Source organism: Aquila chrysaetos, chromosome 4 (assembly GCF_900496995.4).
Source record: "Aquila chrysaetos chrysaetos chromosome 4, bAquChr1.4, whole genome shotgun sequence".
Lineage (NCBI taxonomy): Eukaryota > Metazoa > Chordata > Aves > Accipitriformes > Accipitridae > Aquila > Aquila chrysaetos.
This window is the reverse complement of record NC_044007.1, coordinates 640,600-659,731: the sequence shown is the minus strand read 5'-3', so window position 1 is coordinate 659,731 and position 19,132 is coordinate 640,600. Positions and strand designations below refer to the sequence as shown.

General features: G+C 64.9%; 2 protein-coding genes across 5 annotated transcripts in view; one reads left to right on the top strand and one right to left on the bottom strand.

Moving 5' to 3' along the window:
* Nucleotides 1-8,059, top strand: part of BOP1 (BOP1 ribosomal biogenesis factor) — a 67,905-nt gene extending 59,846 nt beyond the window's left edge. For all 3 annotated transcript variants that reach the window (XM_030011080.2, XM_030011078.2, XM_030011079.2), the window contains 13 exons: nucleotides 1,393-1,547; nucleotides 1,799-1,916; nucleotides 2,004-2,105; nucleotides 2,457-2,669; nucleotides 3,264-3,425; nucleotides 3,825-3,905; nucleotides 4,370-4,439; nucleotides 5,549-5,681; nucleotides 6,132-6,312; nucleotides 6,424-6,712; nucleotides 6,875-6,959; nucleotides 7,415-7,522; nucleotides 7,753-8,059. In XM_030011080.2, coding sequence (XP_029866940.1) covers nucleotides 1,393-1,547; nucleotides 1,799-1,916; nucleotides 2,004-2,105; nucleotides 2,457-2,669; nucleotides 3,264-3,425; nucleotides 3,825-3,905; nucleotides 4,370-4,439; nucleotides 5,549-5,681; nucleotides 6,132-6,312; nucleotides 6,424-6,712; nucleotides 6,875-6,959; nucleotides 7,415-7,522; nucleotides 7,753-7,906 — 1,851 coding nt within the window. In that variant the 3' untranslated portion in view covers nucleotides 7,907-8,059. The remainder of the gene's footprint in view (nucleotides 1-1,392; nucleotides 1,548-1,798; nucleotides 1,917-2,003; nucleotides 2,106-2,456; nucleotides 2,670-3,263; nucleotides 3,426-3,824; nucleotides 3,906-4,369; nucleotides 4,440-5,548; nucleotides 5,682-6,131; nucleotides 6,313-6,423; nucleotides 6,713-6,874; nucleotides 6,960-7,414; nucleotides 7,523-7,752) is intronic.
* Nucleotides 8,060-9,857: 1,798 nt separating this feature from the next.
* MROH1 (maestro heat like repeat family member 1) overlaps nucleotides 9,858-19,132 on the bottom strand; it is a 57,653-nt gene continuing 48,378 nt past the window's right edge. For both annotated transcript variants that reach the window (XM_030011076.2, XM_030011077.1), the window contains 7 exons: nucleotides 17,241-17,387; nucleotides 15,314-15,502; nucleotides 13,997-14,149; nucleotides 13,733-13,867; nucleotides 13,354-13,456; nucleotides 12,303-12,368; nucleotides 9,858-10,546 (listed from right to left, as the gene is read on the bottom strand). In XM_030011076.2, coding sequence (XP_029866936.1) covers nucleotides 10,461-10,546; nucleotides 12,303-12,368; nucleotides 13,354-13,456; nucleotides 13,733-13,867; nucleotides 13,997-14,149; nucleotides 15,314-15,502; nucleotides 17,241-17,387 — 879 coding nt within the window. In that variant the 3' untranslated portion in view covers nucleotides 9,858-10,460. The remainder of the gene's footprint in view (nucleotides 10,547-12,302; nucleotides 12,369-13,353; nucleotides 13,457-13,732; nucleotides 13,868-13,996; nucleotides 14,150-15,313; nucleotides 15,503-17,240; nucleotides 17,388-19,132) is intronic.

Genomic DNA, 19,132 nt, shown 5'->3' with positions numbered 1-19,132 from the left:
ACGGAAGCGCCCGATCGCCACCGGGACTGCCTTGGTGTTTTGGTGACTTGCCGTGGCCACGAGCGCTTCTGCTGCTGAGCATGAGAGCTTTCACTACTGGGTTTCAATCGCCCACCTTTCCCTTTGCCAAACGTCCCCTCGCTCCGGTCCGGAGCGGGTACAGAGCGAAACCTCCCCGTCCACCCCCTCCCTGCCTGTGGGCTTGGCATCAGACCCCAGCTGGAGCCATCCCCGGTGCCCAGATGAGCTCTTCGGGGACTCTTTGTCTTTGCTGCTCCTCTCCGAGCCCTGTGCTGGGGCAGCAGGTCCTGCCGGGGAGCCGGAGCCCCCCTCAGAGGCTGGTTCCTGCCACCAGCCTCTCGTGAAGGGAAGCGGAGCATCTCCGGCGTTTCCTCCATCTCCCCCAGCCTCCGTTGGTCCACGGGCCGCAGGAGGTCAGGGACAGCTCACCTCCGCAGCGTGTCCCCACGCGAGCTGCTGGTGGGGACCGGGGCAGCTGTCTCTCATGCTCCCTGCCAGCATCATCGGGGACAGGAGACGCAGAGCCCGGCGGCATTTCCGAAACGTGCCCGCGGTGCCGGCTGGCCCGTTTCACCAGCGCACCGTGATGCCAGGGGCTGCTCCTGCCCCAGAGCCGTGGGACTTGTGGCCACATGCAGACCCCGGTGGCCGTGGAACCAAGGGAAGGGACGAAGCCACCGGTGCCTTGGGGGCAGCCGCCTGCTCCCGGTACGGGCAGCCGAAAAAGGCAGCGGCCGGCCGGGCGCACGCGCGTCCGTGTGCAGGGGGAGGGAGCAGGCCTGGCAGCTGGCGATCGGAAAATGTGAGGCGCGCTCCTGCCTGCGGGATGGATGCAGGAATGTGCTCAGCCGCGGTGCTGCTGACCGACTGCCCGCAGCCCCCTTCCCGCGCGCTCCGGCAGGCAGCCGAAGCCCGGCTGCAGCCGACGCCGTGCACCGGCGTTTCACTGTTCATCGAGCCGTTCAAAGGTTTTTTAAACCCTTTCTGCTGCGGTAAATGAGCCCAGGCGCTGCTTACCTTGACGTTTGCATCCTCTGCCCCGAGCGCGGAGGAAGGGGCCACACGTCCCCTAACGAAGCGCAGCCCGTGGTCGTGCAGGGCACTGGCGTCGGAGGTCCGACCCCGCTCAGCCCACTGCAGCTTTGGCGTTCGGTCATTGCCCTCCCAGCCTCCGCCATCCCGGTGCACCCGTCTCCAGCCCCGTGCCGCCCGGGCCGCCGGCAGCGTGTGTGCCTGGGCAGGGGGTTGGACATCACACAGCTTTCCTACCCCCTCCCTCCTTTTTTACCCGCCCCCCCCCAGCACCCAGGGGTGCATCTGCTTGAAATGGTGTCCCCTGCCCTCACACCACTTCCCTCCGCTCCCCTCCAGGACATTCGCAACACGGTGGGCAACATCCCCATGGAGTGGTACCAGGACTTCCCGCACATCGGCTACAACCTGGAGGGCAAGAAGATCTACAAGCCCATCCGGAACAAGGACGAGCTGGACATGTTCCTGGAGAAGATGGAGAACCCCGACTACTGGTGAGCGGGGAGGGGAGGGCCGCCTCGGTGCACGGCGTGACGTGTGTGTCTGTCCACATCAGGGCTTGAAACACCCCGACTCCCCGGAGCCCAGGGCTGTAGAGTACAAGCTGAAGAGCTCAAGGTCTCCCGTTGTGACTCCTGGCGTGTGGCTTTGGGAGCTCAGGGCTTCATGGTCATGGAGCTTGTACCACCGTCAGGGACGGACACTGCCGCCCAGCCCTAACCCTGCCTCATTCGGTTCCCTGCAGGCGAACGGTCCAGGACAAGATGACGGGTGCAGACATAAAGCTGACAGACGAGCAGGTGGACCTGGTGCATCGGCTCCAGAAAGGGCAGTTTGGGGATGTCCACTTCAATCCCTACGAGGTAGGGTCATGGCACACCCTCTGCACTTGCTCCGAGCGCTGGGTTGCCCCGGGACGGGCAGGGTCACACAGGTCTGTGTCTCCGCAGCCGGCTGTTGACTTCTTCACGCACGAGGTCATGATCCACCCGGTGACGAATCGCCCAGCGGACAAGCGGAGCTTCATCCCTTCCCTCATCGAGAAGGAGAAGGTGAGAGGTCTGACGGCACCTTGGGCGAGCTGGGAGCACAAAGCCGAGCTCTGCCTGCGACTGGAAACCCCACCGCAGACCGCAGCGCTGAAGGCTGATGCCTGTGGCTGCTCTCCTGTCCTGCAGTCCCTGCCGTGGCTCACCCACCCCCACGACTGTTCCTGCTGCAGCAGTTCATGTCCACTTGTAAACCCATGCCAAGTCCTCCGGTCCTGTGCAGCCCTGCTGGGCTCCCGGGGCTGCAGAGCTGTGCCCAGAGGCATTTGTTTCCTTCCTCACATCCCACACCTCCTCCTCCCCAAGCCTGTGGAGTCCTGTGGCTCCTGGGATTGACCTTTCCCTGCCCCACAGGTCTCCAAGCTAGTCCACGCCATCAAGATGGGCTGGATCAAGCCCCGTAAGCCCAAGGACGACACACCTACATACTACGACCTCTGGGCCCACGAAGATCCCAACTCCATTCTGGGCCGTCACAAGATGCACGTCCCAGCCCCCAAGATGAAGCTGCCTGGGCACGAGGAGTCGTACAACCCCCCGCCTGAGTACCTGCTCAGCGAGGAGGAGGTAAGGGGGGGCCGTGAGCGGCCAGGACCTGCAAGGGAAAGCTCCGGGCATCCGGGGAGCTCAGTAGGTGCCGGGACCCGAGGGGGGCTGCGCTGTGCCGGGGAGGGCAGCGGGGAAAGTACTGCGCCTCGGGGGGACACCCTAGAGACCACGTCGTGTCGAGATGAGTCGAGACCTTGCAAAGAACATGAAAGCAAAGGTTCCTCAGCCCCCTGAATCAAAACAGAAGAAGTGGGGCTGCCTCCCAGGGAGCGGGGTGTCCCTGTGACAGCAAGGTACAGCCTCCAAACTAAACTACTGCGGGGGTCTCCTGGTGTGGGGTTCATCCTGGCACACTCAGCCCAGGGGCTGGGGGGGGGGGGGAACAGGCAGCAAAATCCTGGCAGGCTGAGGAGGGCTTGGCTGGAGGCAGACAGGGAGGTGCTGGGGCAGAGAGGGGTAAGTGCGGTGTCTCGCGGAGCAGCACGGTGCTGGCCGGCGAGAAACCAGCTCGAGGATGGTTCTTGCTGGGCTCGGAGAGGGGATGTGCCAGGGCACCTCGTCATCCGGGGTCCCTGCCAGCCCTGCTGACCCGGGGTCCCCTCCGTCCCGCAGAAGCTGGCCTGGGAGCAGCAGGAGCCAGCCGAGAGGAAGCTGAACTTCGTGCCCCAGCAGTACCGGTGCCTGCGGGCAGTGCCTGCCTACTCCCGCTTCATCCACGAGCGCTTCGAGCGCTGCCTGGACCTCTACCTCTGCCCGCGCCAGAGGAAAATGCGGGTAAGGGCTTCTCCTGCCCCACCACCTGGGTGTCCTGGGAAAGTTTCAGACTGGTCTCTGCTCGATCCTGCGTATGCCCTGATGCCACCCAGCTGGTCAGGGGACCGCGATGCTCTGGGGCACAAACTGCTGCTCCTAAAGGCCTCTTGCCCCCCACCTACCTGCAGTGCCAGTCCCAGCTCGCCGCAGAGCTCCTGAGCTGCGATGAGGGCCCTGCCCATGCTTACAAAAGTGCTGTCCTGTGATCTCCCTCTGGCTCGGAGCCTTGAGCCTGGGCTTTCCAGCCGGAGCCTGCCCTGGGGCTGCGGGGCTGTACAGCTCATGCATGCAGGGCACCAGCACCGGTGCCGGGGGAGCCGAGGTTCTGCCTGGTTGTGCCTCACCGCCTGCCTCTCACAGGTCAATGTGGACCCAGAGGACCTCATCCCCAAGCTGCCGAAGCCGCGGGACCTGCAGCCCTTCCCGACCACCCAGGCCCTGGTAAGTGGATGCGCGGAGCCGGGGAGGGGGGGCTGCCGTGCATGCCCGTGGCAGTGAGCTGTGCCCAAGCCCCGGTCCTGGTGAGACCAGGCGTGCCCACGCACCCGTAATGGCTGTTCTGGGCACAGCTGCTGCCTGTTAGCCCCAGAGGGAGAGGACCGGCCCTGCAGCCCGTGCTGGGCAGAATCAGGCAGCGAGGGGGTCCTGCCTGCAGCAGGTGAGGCAGGACTGGGATCAGCACCATTGCAGATGGGCAGAGCAGGGGACCTGCCCCAGGAAAAGAGCAGGGCCCCCGGGTCTGGTCATGATGTGGCTGGGGGGTCGGCAGCACGCAGATCTCTAGACACAAATGACCCCAGGCCCCCTCTCCCTCCTTGCTGAACCCGGGGCAGTGTGGGGAGGTCCCCACGGAGGAGCCGCTGGGCTACGTGGGGCCCTCACCCGCCTCCCGTCTCCCTCCCCAGGTCTACCGTGGGCACACCAGCCTGGTGCGTTGCCTCAGCATCTCTCCCAGCGGGCAGTGGCTGGTGTCAGGTAAGGCTTCGCTTCCCCAGACCGGGGCATCCCGGACGCGCCGGGTGCCACTAGCCTGGCCCCAGCACCGGAGCTGGTCCTGGCCTCACCCCATGCCAGCGTGGGGCTTGGGACTGCCGCCCCGTACACGTGTGAAAGCTGGGGCTGCCGGGGAGCCTGCCAGCGCGCTCCACCGGTGCGCGGCCGTGGGAGAAGCCTGGGCAGGAGCAGAAGAGCAATCCCTGGGAGTCCTGTGGCTGCCCACGCCGGCAGCGCGTGTCCCCCCAGCCTGCGGCAAGGCGCCTTGCCTCCAGAAGGCTCCGTGGGTTTTTCCAGCCGCTCTCGGGACCCCACCCAGGAGCCTGCGTCCCTCCCGCTCAGCAGTGGAGAAAGTGAGGCTGGAGGAGCGAACGGCAGAGCCCTGCGCGGCCGGCCGGAGGCTGGAGATTGAGAGCAGATGGCAGTTTAACAGCCCACAAAGGCACATGTGCTTTTTATAGCGCTGGAGTTTCCAGGCTGCCAGCTCCCGGTGGCCGCGGTGTCGGTCGGTTGCACAACGTGGAATTCCTGGCCCCGGGCTGGGAAAGTGGCTGAGATCAGGCGTTAAAAATAACCCGACCTGCGGGGACACACGCGCACGCCGCCGGCTACCTGCTCCCGCCGTGCCTGCCCGCAGAAAAGCCTGCCCGGGGAGCTGCCTGCCTGCATCTCGCAGCTAGACGGGCCCGTGCCGTGCCGTGCCGTGCCGCGCCGAGCCAGGCATGCTGCCAGCACGGCAGCTGCGCTGGGAGCCCTGCGCGTCAGGAGAGGGACCACGGGCAGAGACGCGGTGCTGGAGGGAGCGGGGTGGGGGCCTGTTCTCTCGGCAGCCCCCGGTCACGTCTCCCCTTGGTGCTGGAGCTGCTGCCGTGCGGAGAAGCTGCTGGGGAAGCGCGGGCACTGCCGCGTTCCTCTCGCTGCTCCCCGAAGGCTGCAAGCAGGGACAGTGCAGGGCTGCTCTCCCCTACGGCTTGGGGACGTGCCCTGGAGCCCCGTGCTGCTGAGCCAAGCCGTGGCAGTCCCCTGCACAGCATCCCTGGGGGGGAGGACGGACCGTACCTGGCCCTGGCCAACCCTGTCCTGTCCCGCAGGCTCGGATGACTGCACGGTGCGGTTCTGGGAGGTGTGCACGGCTCGCTGCATGAAGACCCTGCCCGTGGGCGGCGTGGTGAAGAGCGTCGCCTGGAACCCCAACCCCACCATCTGCCTGGTGGCCATTTGCGTGTGAGTGTCCCAGCGTGGCTTTCGCCATCCTCCGGCCGGGCGCTCCCTGAGCTGGAGTGGTTCCTGGAGTTCTTCTCCCAAAGCCTGTCCGGCCTCCAAGAAGCACCTATAAACTCGTGGCAGCCCCAGCAGCGAGGATGGCCACGCTATGGTGTGCAAAGCCACCTCTGCTCACTGTGACCTTGCCTCCCGCTTCGTTTGGTGGCCCTCATTCTTCTGTGGAGGAACCGGTCAGTCCCCACCATCCTCCCTGGGGCATTTGGGCTATGACAGAGCTCCCTGTATCCTCCCTCTTTTCTCTTTGCTGGTCTACAAAAGGGCCTGACTGCTCGCAGAGTCCCACACGTCCCTCCCCGTGGTCCCGGCCCTGTGCCGGGGCCATCCCGTGGCCCCACAGGGGTTTCCTCTCCTCGGTGGTGCCCTGACTCATGCACTCGTCCCACGCCGCAGGGAGCAGTCGGTGCTGCTGGTGAACCCCTGCCTCGGGGACAAGCTGCTCTACGGGGCCACCGACCAGCTGCTCGAGTCCTACGTGGCACCGGAGGAGGAGCGGGTCCAGCCCGTGCAGTGGGTGACGGCCACCATGGAAGAGCACAGCAAAGGCGTCCGGCTGGTTGTTCAGCACAGCAAGGTAGGGACGGGGGGGGGGGGGGCCCTGTGGGAGCCAGGCTGGCCGGGGGGCTGCTCCCCGGGGTGGTGGGTGACTCCCTGGCGAGGCATGGAGCTGTCCCGCTCTCCGCAGGCCGTGAAGCAGGTGACCTGGCACGGCAAAGGCGACTACTTCGCCAGCGTCGTGTCGGACAACAGCAACATGCAAGTGCTGATTCACCAGACCAGCAAGCGCTGGAGCCAGAACCCCTTCCGCAAGAGCAAGGGGCTGGTGCAGTGCGTGCTCTTCCACCCCATCCGGCCCTACTTCTTCGTGGCCACCCAGCGCTACGTCCGCGTCTACAACCTCCTCAAGCAGGAGCTCACCAAGAAGCTGATGACAAACTGCAAGTGGGTGTCCAGCATGGCCATCCACCCTGGAGGTACGTGGCCTGCGTGTTCCCCAAGGAGCTACCAGGTCTTGTAAGCCACTACGGAGCGTCCCGCTCAGCCAGGCTGCCTGGGGTGCAGGCAGGGGTTTGGGTGCTGGCAGGACACCGTGGGGTTCGCTCGCAACCCCAGTAATACCCTGTTCCCTCTCACAGGCGACAACATCATCTGCGGCAGCTATGACAGCAAGCTGGCCTGGTTCGACCTGGACCTCTCCACCAGACCCTACCAGCTGCTGCGGTGAGCCCGGGGACTGGGGCCAGCCTCTGCCTGCTCCCCATTAACCTGCCCGCAGCCCCCCCCAAACCCCACGGGACCCCTTCCCGGGGCTGTTTTCTCTCCGGGGACCTGGCAGCAGGATGGAGCCCGTTGGGGCTGTGCCAGGAGCAGCCATCCCTGCCCAGCGTGTTGGTGTCTCACGGCTCTCCTGTGCCTGAGTGGGGGGACGGTGATCACAGCTCTCCCGGGGTGGGCAAAGCCTCTATGGCAGGAGGTGCTGGGCGAGTTTGAGCTGCCCACAGCGGGTCCCAGTCTGTCCCAGTTGCCCTCTCCCCTCCCATACATACGGTCATTCGCAGCAGAGCTTGGGGTCCGTAAAGCCCGGCCGTGCGCAGACCCAGGCGCCCCGGCCGAGGGTCGGGACAGGGGCAGAGCGTCCACCCCTTGCCCTGACATCGCGCCCGCCGTCATTGCAGGCACCACAAGAAAGCGTTACGGAGCGTGGCCTTCCACAAGCACTACCCGCTCTTCGCCTCGGGCTCGGACGACGGGACCGTCATCGTTTGCCACGGCATGGTCTACAAGTACGTGGCGGGGGGGGGGGGGGGGGGGGGAGCCACGGGGGTTCGGCGTCGCATCCCCTCTCCTCCGGCAAGCGGCAGCGCGGCAAAGCCCTGGAGGGGCTGCTGGGCGGGGAGGGTGCAGTGCTGCCCTGTGCATCGGGGGGGCTGCAGCGGTTGTGGGATGACTCCAGGGGGGTGTACCCCAGGGAGGGAGCCCGAGCCCCGTCCTGACCTATCTTCCTCCACCACAGCGACCTGCTGCAGAACCCATTGCTGGTGCCCGTGAAGGTGCTGAAGGGCCATGCGATGACCTTGGACCTGGGCGTCCTCGATGTGCTCTTCCACCCCACCCAACCCTGGGTCTTCTCCTCCGGCGCCGACAGCACCGTCCGGCTCTACACATAGCTGCCGCCCGGCGCCAGCACCCCCACCCCATCCCAGCCCAACAGCAGCACCCCGCGGGCGAGGGGCAGCGCCGGGACCACCGCGCTCTGCCGGGAACATCGCTCCTGCGCACGGACTCCTGGGGCCTTTCTCATTAAACTCCTTTGGATACAATCCTGCACCACTTTGTCCTGCCTTGCCAGCTCAGCAGTGAGTGGGCACATCCCTCAGTGCCTGGCCCAGCCCGGGGCTCCAAGCTGCCCCCCACCATGCACCAGCCCCGGGGTGGGGGGGACACGGTGGCTCCTGGGCTGCAGTGGGTCCCAGCCCCGTACCCGAGTTGGGGACACGCACCAGGGCTGGCACGGGACACGTACCCACCAACAGGAACCCCGACACCCACTGCCCCATGCGCATCCAGTGCAAGGACACGGCGAGCAGCCAGCACCCAGCCGTGATCAAAATGCATTAGGCCCCCCCCCCAGCATCCCTCTAACCCCCAGCATCACCCCCCCCATGGTCCCTGGGGTCACCCCAGGAGGGGGGGGAGCAGGGCCCCGTCTGTCCCCCTCACCCATGGTCCCAGCGGAGGATCCCCACGTGCTGCCCTCGGCAGCCTGCGGTCCGACAACCACCGTGAGCTCATCCTGCGCATGAGCTCAGCGCTGGCCGCGGGCCAGGACGGCCACGGGAACCGGCCCTTCCCACCGCCGGCCTGGGGGGGGGGATCCGGCCGGGACCCTCCCTGGCCCACACTTGTATGGCTGGGGGGGGGGGGGGGGGGCTGCCGGGAGCCAGGGTGGCCCCAGCACCCCACGAGACCCCTGCTACAGGGTCCGACATCGCCTGGGCTTGCCCCTGAGTTGGGGTCATGGGTCAGAGCTGGCATCGAACATGATGCAGAGCCCACCTAGGGCTTCCACCAGTGGAAAAAAGGCTGGGGGGGGGGGGGGGGGGGGGTGTTGCCCTGATCACCCCCTCACCCAGACTGGCAGGAGGGGTGGGGGGGCCTGGCACAGCCGCAGCCCAGGTGCAGCCCAGCCATCCCAGGAATCCCCCGCCACACCAGAGCTGAACAGCCGGAGAGGTTGTACAGGATTCCAGAGCTCTTTTGGCCCAGGGAACAGCAGGGTTGAAGGATTGTCCCACAGCAATGGAAAGGCCCCAGCAGCCGCCCGGCCCCGTGCCGGGGTGGGGAGCCAAGGGAGCACCAGAGCCCATGGGCAGCACGGCAGGGCCACGAGCTCACAGGCCACCTCCTGCCACCAAGCCCCAGGTGACCTCTCCATCCTCTCTGCATCACTGGGCATGAACCACTCCTGCCTCTCTCACGGCAGCTCTTCTCTGCCCTGGCTTGTTCACTCTGAGCCCTACTGACACTGCAAGCCCTGCTAGATGCAGGCGTCACTGCTGAGTGCCGAGGAGGAGCGCTGCTAGGAGGATGGTGCCAGGTCACGCAACGGGACCAGTGCCACCCCACACCTCCCTCTGCTGATTCTGGTTGCGGAGGAAGCGTCCAGAGAGTGCTGCCCTGCCCCCGGCCCCCCCTGTATCACTAACATGCCAGCAAAGGAGCCCAGGGAGCAGAGCAGGGCCAGGAGCAGCAGGAGCTGGAACAGAATCAGCACCTGAAGAAGAGCCCAGAGGTGACCAGAGCAGGGAGCTCCAGTGTAGGGACAGAAACCCACGATGAGGAGCCGGGGAGCGGGGACACTGCCAGCGCCACTCGCGCAGGGCAGGACCGGCTCGAGGGGACCCCACGACTCGAGCCAGGGCCAGTGCCGTGCTTCCCCTTTGGCAAAGGCAGGGGGAAGAGACCCAGCATCTTCCTCCGAAGGGGATCCCTGCACAGCCAGCGGTTTCCTCCGTGCCGCTCCCTTCCCATGGGCTCCCCGAAGCCCCTGCCACGGCCCGGCTCACACAGCCGTGGGGTGGGGGGGGGGACCCCATCCCCTTCACCCCATCACAACGCTTGAGGAGCAAAGAGCTTTATTTATTTAAAAATACGTTTATGTACATGTGTGTCAAGAGGACGGTCACATTCATCGAATAGGGCCCCGGGGGACAGGACCCCGTCTTCAGTACCAGAGAGCAGCAGGGTGGGACGAGGGGCTGGAGGCAGCCGGGGCGAGGGGGGGGGGCTCAGGCTCCGTCCTGCTCCCGGCTGAGCGGGAGCCGTGGGGGGAGCCCGGGGACGCTGCCGGCCCACGGCTGCGGGGCAGCTGCAGCCCCTTCCCTCCCCACGCTGCCACATCCCTGCCCAGGACCCTCATCCCATAAGTCAACCGGGACCCCGTCCAGCAGCCTGCGGAGAGGGGCCACGTGCCCACCGTGTCCTCCGGCCACCACGGTGCCGCAGCCGGGCCAAGCCAGTCCTGGTATGGGGGTTGGGGGGGGGGGGGGGGGCTCCCGCAGGCTGGCGAGAGCGGAGGAAGACGACGGGGGCTGCCGTGAAGGCAGGCGAGCCGGACCCCGGGAAGACGTGGCAGTGCCCACGGGGACCCCAAGCCGTGGGGCTCGCGGCGAGGAGCCGACCCAACTATTGCTGCGGCGGAGCTGGGGGGCCCCGGGGGGCTCACAGGATCCTGACGAGGCGGCCCAGGGTCTCTGCCACCTTCACGCGGACGGCAGGGACGGGGTCCTTCAGGAGCAGGTTCAGAGCTGGAAGGAGCAGAGCACAGACATGCCGGGGGCTACGGGACCACGGCCACCCACCACCCCCCCCGGCCCCAGCCGCATCCTGGCTTTGCTCCATCGCACGAGGAAGGAGAAACTCCAGTCCCAGGGATGCTGGGCCCCCCTGCCAGCCCCGTCACACGCCCCAGGGGGGAACAAGCACCCTAAGTCCTCTTCAGCCCCCCCCCAGGAGCCCCCCAGCTCTGCAGAGCCCAGGGACCCACGCCGTGGCAGCAGGACGGTGCTGCGGAGGCTGCTGGCTCTGCCTGGCCCCGGGGTGCCGCGGCGGTGGGGGACCGGGAGGGCTCCTTGGGGCGCGGGGCTCAAGCCGGTGGGGCTGCTCCTGCACCGACCTGGGGAGGAGAAGGGCCCCCAGCACGGGGGTCCAGGGCCGGGGAGGGGAACGGAGTCGGGAGCCGAGCCCCCGGGGGCCCGCGGGGCTGTGCAGACGCTCGCCGGGCCAAGCCTCCCCTATCAGCACGATTTCCTAATGCCTGGAACAGCTCCCGGTAGTAAGAAAACAATCCAGGTAGTTTTTCCTAGCAGTAAAAGTATAATAATATTTTTCCAGTAGCTTGTTTACCCGGCGCAGGAGAGCCCTCGCCTCCCTCCCGTGTCCCCCCCACCCCGACTTCTGCTCCCGCGGCGAGCCGGGCTCCCCTGATTTATGTGCCCGCTCGCCGCGTCCTCGTGCCTCGGCGGGCCCGGCCGCGGGGGCGTAACGCCGAAGCCCCCCCCCGGACCCCCGCGCGGCCAAGCCACTCAACACGGGAAGCTCGCGCAACCCAATCCAGGCCTGCTCGCTCCAGCGATTACTCACACGCAGGCAGATTATCTTTCACTTGTTTCAAACAGACAGGCCTCTTTCTTCTGGAAGGGCTCAGGGAGCCAACGGAAAGATAGTTTTTCCTTTTTTAGTGTTTTTTAAGCTCCCTTGGAACAATCCAAAAGTTTCCATGCATTACTATATACTATGAGGTCACTAGTGACAGGGAAAAAATCCCTGAAATCCAGGAAAATTACTTAACTCTGCTCCAAAATGCCACCAGCTTCAAGCCGACTTTTTATTAGCCCTTCATAACGAGCCTTAACTCTGCCTTTTAACGGTTAACACGTTACAAACAAACCCTGCGAGTCCCCTCCTGCTTACGCTAAGCCACTGCAAATGCCCCCTGAGCCCCCCGACAGACGCCCGGGGCCGGAGCCGCCGGCCAAGGACCGGCGCTCGCCGTGCAGCCCGGTGGGGTTTTGGGGTTCGCGTGGCACCCACCAGCAGAGCCCCGCTCCCGGGAGAGCTGCAACCTCGGCCCCGGGACGCCCGCGGGGTGCAAACCAGATGCCGCCTCAGCATCCCCACGCGGACGGCTCGGCCCCTCGCAGCACCCTGGCTTTCCAGCCCAGGACCCCTCCACATCTGTTGCCCGCAGGTGCCGGGCTCATCCTGGCCACAGCTCTGGCTTTGTGGGCTGTCCAGGAGGTCGGGGACATTCCCCGTGTCCCCCAGCTCACCCAGGGATGCATCCGGCGCATCCAGGAGGGAGCGGGATCCCATTGCAAACTCGTCCCTCTGCGATCGGCTGAAGTCCCCCAAGCTGCCGGCTCCGAGAGCCGAGCGGGAGCCTCGGGCACAGCAGCGTCAGAGGCTGGGGAGCCCCATCTCACGGGGCTGAGCTCCGGCGGGCAGAGGCAAATCCCCCCCAGTCCCCAGCAGCGAAAGCCGCGGGCGGCAGCACCTACTCACCCGAAATGAGTTGGTCCAGGTCCACTTGCTGACAGTGGTCTTCGTCCACGTGCAGCACGAGGAAGCCTGAGGAAGAATTTCAGAGTCAGGGCTTGGTCTGGGTCCCACCAAGGAGCCCCACGTCCGAGGAGACAGGTAACGGTGGCACACCGCCAGGCACCAGCTCACTCGTCCCTGCGTCAGCGGGTTGTGCGGAATCCCAATGGAAACCCCTCAACAACCGCTCAGGCGAGGGTGATCGTGGGTGTTGTACACACAACACCCTAACGTGCCCTGAGGAGACGCCTGCCAGCGTTCCTGCCACCTGCAGCTCTGGTAACTTGTCCTGAAGCATCACTGGGCACATCCGAGCGCAGTGCAGCTGAGGTCTGTGCTGAAAGCAGCAAAACCTGCCCCCCCCCCCCCCAAATCTTCAAGGGGTAAAAGCAAGGCTGGGCGCTACCCATCCCCAGAAAGGGGGAATCGCAGAAACACTCTGAGCTGAGGGCATGGGGCTGAGGCAGCTCTTCTGGCCACGTCATTCACCTCACCGTTAACATCACCCACGTGCTGCACCCTGAGCCCGGAGACCTTTACAGCGATGGACCGAGCTGGTCCAGGCTCCACTGAGGGCATCGTCTGCGCAGCCCACCGGCAGCCCACTGCTGCTGCAAACCAGGGTCTGTACAGGCATTGCCCACGGCGGGCAGTCATCCAAACCACGGCAGGACCTGGCCACGCGCTTTCCACCTCAGGTGGTCACGGCAGACACCGTGCACCCAGCCAGCATTAGTGGGAAGTGGCTGGAGAACAGTTCCTGGGGTGCTGGCACCACCTGGGGACGTGGCACGTGTGCAAGTGGCACGTGGCACAGCAAGGCGCAGGCTGGTGCTCCGCATGAGAAGCAGGCACCAGAAGACCTGGCCGTTTCCAGCAGCCCTGCTCGTCCGCAGCGCCCTCCCAGCAGAACGGGGACCGAAAGCATTCCTAGGACAACAGTGTCCTGGGGAGAGGACACCCCACACCGCGAAGCCCGCGGAGCAGCTCGAGAGCAGGACCCCAGCAGCCTTACCGATGAACATGGGCGCAGCTGCTCGGATGTCCACCCAGTTGCTCTTGAAGTAGAACAGGTTGGTTAAGATCAGGCGGTTCAGCATTTCTGGGTAGCTCTGCATCTAGGAGAGAAACAGCCGCCGAAGAAGTCACGCAGGACAGGAGACCGGCTGCCTGCGGCACTGGCACCATCTCCTGGAAGCCTGGAGCTCCTGGGGAGGCTGAGGTCAGCCCAGGAACACGCCTGGGCTGGGGAGGGGGAATCGTCCCGTCCGGACACAGGGGCAGGACCCGGAGGACCTTACGGACCAGCAGTCCCCGCACGAGCCCCGCCGGCTTGCACCGAGTCCCGCGGGCAGTGCCCGGCACCGGTGCCACGGGCTCTGGCAACCGCTCACCAGGTGTTTGCAGACGTTGTTCATGAACTCCCCGTAGTGCAGGCTCCTGTCCTCCCGCAGGTGGTTGAGGAACATGTCGCAGAGCCCCTCGCAGCCCATGTTGGGACCACACATGCGCAGAGCAAACTTGCAGGCCTGTGGCACAGAGAGGGGAGGCTGCAGCACGCGCGCTCCAGAGCTCAGCACCTCGCGGGATCCCCACACCGAAGCAGAGGACCCCCCTCCCCGGTTCCTGCCGGCCAGCGCGGGCAGCGGGGCACTCACTTTGACAACCTCCGGCTTCGGGTCCTGGAGGTGCAGCAGCAGCGTCACCAGCCCGTTCAGGATTTGCTCGAAGAAGACTTCGCAGTTGCCTTCGCTGAACTTGGTCAGGTTGCCGAAGAGGACGATGGAGGACTGGCGGAGGTCAGGCTGCTCCTGCGGGCAGAGGGGACGAGCAGGGCTCAGCAGGAACCGACCTGGGCATCTCCTGTTTCAGCCTCGCTTCTTGGGCTGGAGGGCATCGGAGCAGCAAGAGAAACGCTCCTGTCTGTCCCAAACCCTCAGCACCTCCTTCCCAGGCTGCCCCGGTCCTCAGCTGCAGGACCTCAGCTTTTTTTGTTCATTGGTTTGTTTTTTGAAAACCATTTTAGACAACTCTTTGCCAGGAAATAACAAAACCACCCGTGGGCTGAGGACAGGCTCTGTTAGGAGTGTAAGTTCACTCCCTCCCACCTAATGACTCCACAAAACCACAGCCCCCTGCCTCTTCATCCCAAATTTCAGCCACCATCATGCCTGTTTGCTCCCGCTGGTCCAGAGCCCCCCACCAGCCGGCACCCAGGAGGAGCTGGGAACCCAGTTTGGGGATGGGGGTCTTCATGCCGCAGCCAGCTCCAGCCGTTCGAAGGGGCAGAGCAAGCTCCTGGCTGCAGTTCTGCTCAGGCCAGAGAAGCAGCAGAGAAGATGACACCCACAAAGCCGGAGCGTGGGGTGCAGCGAGGGCCTGGCCAAGGCAGGGATGCTCCCGGCGGGACTACGGCAGCTCAGCGCGAGAGCAGAGGACGAGGCTTAAGCCCCGGGATGGGCTGCAAGCTGAGCAGAAGCATCAAGCTTCTCCGTGGTGATGCTGGAGTGGTTCAGGGGGTGGACAGAGACTGCTAAGGGCAGTGAAATCCCCTGGGACAGACCCACAGAGGACTTCTCCCCTCTCCCCAGCCTCACTCTGCCCTTGCTCCTGCCCCAGGGCACCCACGTAACCCAGCTCTGGCTCAACCCCGCACCCAGAGCTTGTTGCCACCCAGGACGAGTCAAGGTCCAAGCAGACGATGCAACGGGCACCTCCGCTTCCCAACCGCACCGCGTCTTTATGCGGCTGGTGCTGAGCTCCCAGCTGGGGATGCAGCACCCCAACCTCCTTCCCCCGGCTCTGGAGCGCTGCCGGCATCCCGGGATGTGCCCCGTAGCATCCGAGCAGACTCCTGCTGCTCCCGCACACGTGCCCTGCGTTAAGCAGGCTCTGGCTCGGCAGACGAGCCCTTTCAGACACGCCGGCAAAGGCACGAGCTCGGCCTCCCGGGCACGGCCAGGGCGCTGCCTTACGCTGTCAAAGAAGGGCCGGATCCTGATGGCGATGTGGAGGAGCATGGACTGGATGTCTCTCTCCTCCACGTGATCCAGGAGCTTGGAGAGACTGGACATGGCCTCGAGGGCAATCAGGTTGTGGGGGTCGTCTTTGTCATCCATGCCGTTGACCATCGACGCCAGGAGCTTGGCCCCGTGCTTCCTCACCTGCAAGGGAAGCGGCGAGAAAAGTGGTCCCCGTGGGGCGAGCCTGGCAGAAGGGCTGGCAGGGACACGTCCTCTGGGTGCCCTGCAGCAGGCTCCTGCCCCACGCCGCGCTTCCAGCCAGAAAAAGCTGGAAGGAGACTTAAAATTACGACCGCCGCGGGCAAAGCGTCTTCGGCACAGGCCAGTCATTGCATGCGGTAACTGCTTACTGCAGTCACCGGCTCCCCTCCCGCTGGAACCATCAATGCAGTACTTCACTGTGTAATTAGAGCTCGTGTATACACAGCGAAGGGGGAAATTAAGTTTGCATAAGCCACGTTAAGTCTGCCATCACTTAATTCTGAGCACTCAGCTTTGCAAACTACGCCGTGCTATTCAGCATGGCTTACGGAGCATAGCTGGGAAGGGGCAAGGATGGACAGACAGACTGCTGCCCTTGGCCACCCGGGATGGTAGGAGCCCTAGAGCTCTCCCAGACCCAGACCCGTGCCTGCCTGGTCTTACCGGGCCAGCATTGCTCCGGGTTGCCCTAGCAGCTCACGGACAGGAGCATCTGCAGCACGGTCCGGGAAGCAGCTCTCCTGATGGGCTGGAAACCCAGCGGTGCTTGCTGGGCTCCGGTTGGGCTGAGCGCAGGAGCTGGCAACAGCTCGTCTCTGCCATTGCCCTAATTGCACGAGCTCGTCACTGCCTTCCTCATCCTCACCAGCCTGCACTGTCAGCACTACTGGTTTCTTCCCTCCCCGAGGCAGCGCTCCGGCTCACACAACCCGGAGCACTGGATACTGTTAGAGCAGCGGCTCTGACCGAGCTTACGCCAGCAGAATGGTATTTTTAGTAGCTACTTATACTTTATCAGCAGATCACGGTAGCCTATTGTCTGTCTTGGGGCTGGCCCACCCGTGACCTCTTCCCAGGGTTTGGCACGGGCGAGCACAGGAGCTTGCCAAGCCCCCGCGCCGCTGCCGATCAGCCATCAGGTAAGGAGAGCTGCGGGGTCAGGCCGGCAGCTCCAGGCAGCCCGATGCTCCCACGCAGCCCGATGCTCCCACGCCTGCGGGGTTTGTGGCATCGGCTCCTCTCCCGGGCAGGAAAGGGGGTTTAAGCCGCCGCTTCCCGGCTGCAAGGTGCATCTGGAGCCTGGCAGGTACCGGCCACCCGCTGCGCATCCTCCAGGCGAAGAGCTGCGAGCGCAGAGCACCCCGTGCCTGCCCTCCCCTGCGTGCCGCTCCACGGACGTGCCCCCGGCACAAACTGCTCCGACCGCCGCTTCGGAGAGTGGGGATACCAACTCTGGTCTGCCTGAACCCCATCGTCGGTACAGGGGATCGCTTTGCTTTTAAGGATCCATTCGTCAGCCGCCAAAACCACCGGGAAGAGCGATGGGCTTGCAGGTCTCGCACGAGCGCGATGCTGTTGCCTGCGTGGGCAGCCCCACAGCTGACCTGGCTTGTTTGGACCAGCCAGCCTCCCCCCAAGGATGCCGGGCTTTCCTCCAAAGCCAGGCTTTCCTCCAAAGCCAGGCTTTTCTAAAGGCATCTCCTAAACCAGAGCAGTCCCGCAGTGGTGGTGACGTACAGGACAGCTCCCACCTCGGTTTTGGAGGTGCCGTCACCAGGACGAGGAGGCGGCCGACTGTCCTGCCTAAAGACCCCCCCCGTCTTTGACAAGCAGAATTTCCCAGTGGCTACGTGCTCCTTTCTCCCACCCAGCCCCGGCCAGGACTCCTGGCTCTCACCTTTTCCGGCGAGCCGGAGGCGATGTTGCCGAGCCCCCGGAGCGCCAGCATCCGCACCAACAAGCAGGTGTCCTTCTGCCTCCCCGTCATGTTATCCATCATGGTCTCCAGCAGGATCAGGTCATTCACCACATTACTATTGAGGAGCTAAAGCAAAAGAAAGTCTCAGCATCGACAGGACAGGGGGCCCGTGAACCACGAGGGAGATGATGGCTGTGTTTTGGACGCTCTTATTCCTTTACACCGGGAAAGAGCCCCGGCAGACTTGATTTGTCCCCTGGCTCCCCTCAGACCCTCACTCCATAACCACACCATCAGAGGCAGGGCTGGGGGAGCCCCTGCACCCCCCTCAGGCAGGCACTTGGATTTGGGGAACCTGCAATAATTCATAACGTGTAAATTGAGAAAACCGAGGACCCTAAGTTGGGGAGAAGGGGGAAGCCTGGGTGAGCACCAACAGCCGGGAGAAAACCATGAAACCTACACAAAAGCTAAATCCTTGCTCCCCAGATCGCCTGCCAAGTGAGACAAGGCTGGCTACGGAGAAGTCGGAGTATTTACAGGGATGGAGGGCCAAAGCACGTCCCCCGGGCTGGGGACCGGTCAGGGGCACGGCCAGCCGCTCTTCCAGAGCGGTGCAGGGGCACCCGGAGCCACCGTGTTCCCCAGAGCCCCCGGGAGCATCCCCAGCCGCTGAGCAGCAGCGGAACCGGAGCTTTTGGCCAGCAGCTCCTTGTTCCCGGAGCGCTCCGAGCGATGCTGGGAGGAACTAGCTGGGCAGAGGCTCAAGGAGAGCAATTCAGGAGACCTGGCTGGAGGGAGAGAGCAGGGCTGCTCTCCCACTGACCCTCCTAACTGAGCCCCCCGGGTGGTGGGGAGAGCCACGTACGGAAGCGGGATGTGCTCCAAGGAGCGTCGCTGGCCCTCCCCGGTGGGGCCCAGCTCATCCTGGATGGATCAGGCTCCACTTTACGGAAAGGCGGTTTAACCGCCGGCAAAGGTGGGGTTGGCAGGAGCCCAGCGCCGACGGGGCACTTCTGGGTTAACGGGCACCGGCGCGGCAGCTCTGGGGTTTATCTCCCCAGGACGGGGGGTCAGCCGGACCCCTCCGGGCTCCAGCCATGGTGGCGGGGGGGCTCCCTGCGTGCACCCACCGTCACCTGCCACCGCTGCGGAGAGCCCGAGAGCCCCGGGGCTCAGAGGGACCCTGCGACACGAGACCTGGAACCCCCGAGCCCGACCCACGCGCGGGCACCGGCGGCGCGAGCGCAGAGCTCGGGTCGGACACCCGCGGGCAGCAAGGGGCTGCCGACAGCCACGTGCGGGCACCGACGGCACCTCGACGGGTCCCGGGGGCCGGCACGGAAGGAATCCCCGCTCCGGGTCCCGCTGGGACGAGGCGGCGACAGCCATCCTGGGGCAGCGGCTGCACCTCTGCTGCCGTCCGGGGGACCCCGGGGAGGTCAGGGGAGCAGAGGCTGCCGCACACCGGCCCCGTGCTGCCCGTCTTCCCGCTGCTCCAGCCCAGTGGCCGTTCCCCTCCTCGCTTCCCCTCTGTCATCTCCGTCACTGGCACGGCTGAGAGAAAAGGGACTGAGCTCTCACCTCATCAGTTTTGAGAGAGGGAGACACAGGCATTTGCTTCCTTCCCCTCCAGCTCCACGGTGAGGCAAAGCTGCTATTTTAAACCCTTTAAGGATGCAGAGAGCCAACCACACTCCAAAACTAAAGCAGATTCTGGGACAGGCTCCAAGAGCCGGGCCGGCAGCTCCCCCAGCCAAACAGAAAATAAAAACAGTGCCTTAATCCCAGGCTGCTTAAGCAGCTGAGAATTTAAAAGGTGGTTTATAAGGGGGGATATAGTTCTGCATTGTTGGCATAAGGTGCTCCTT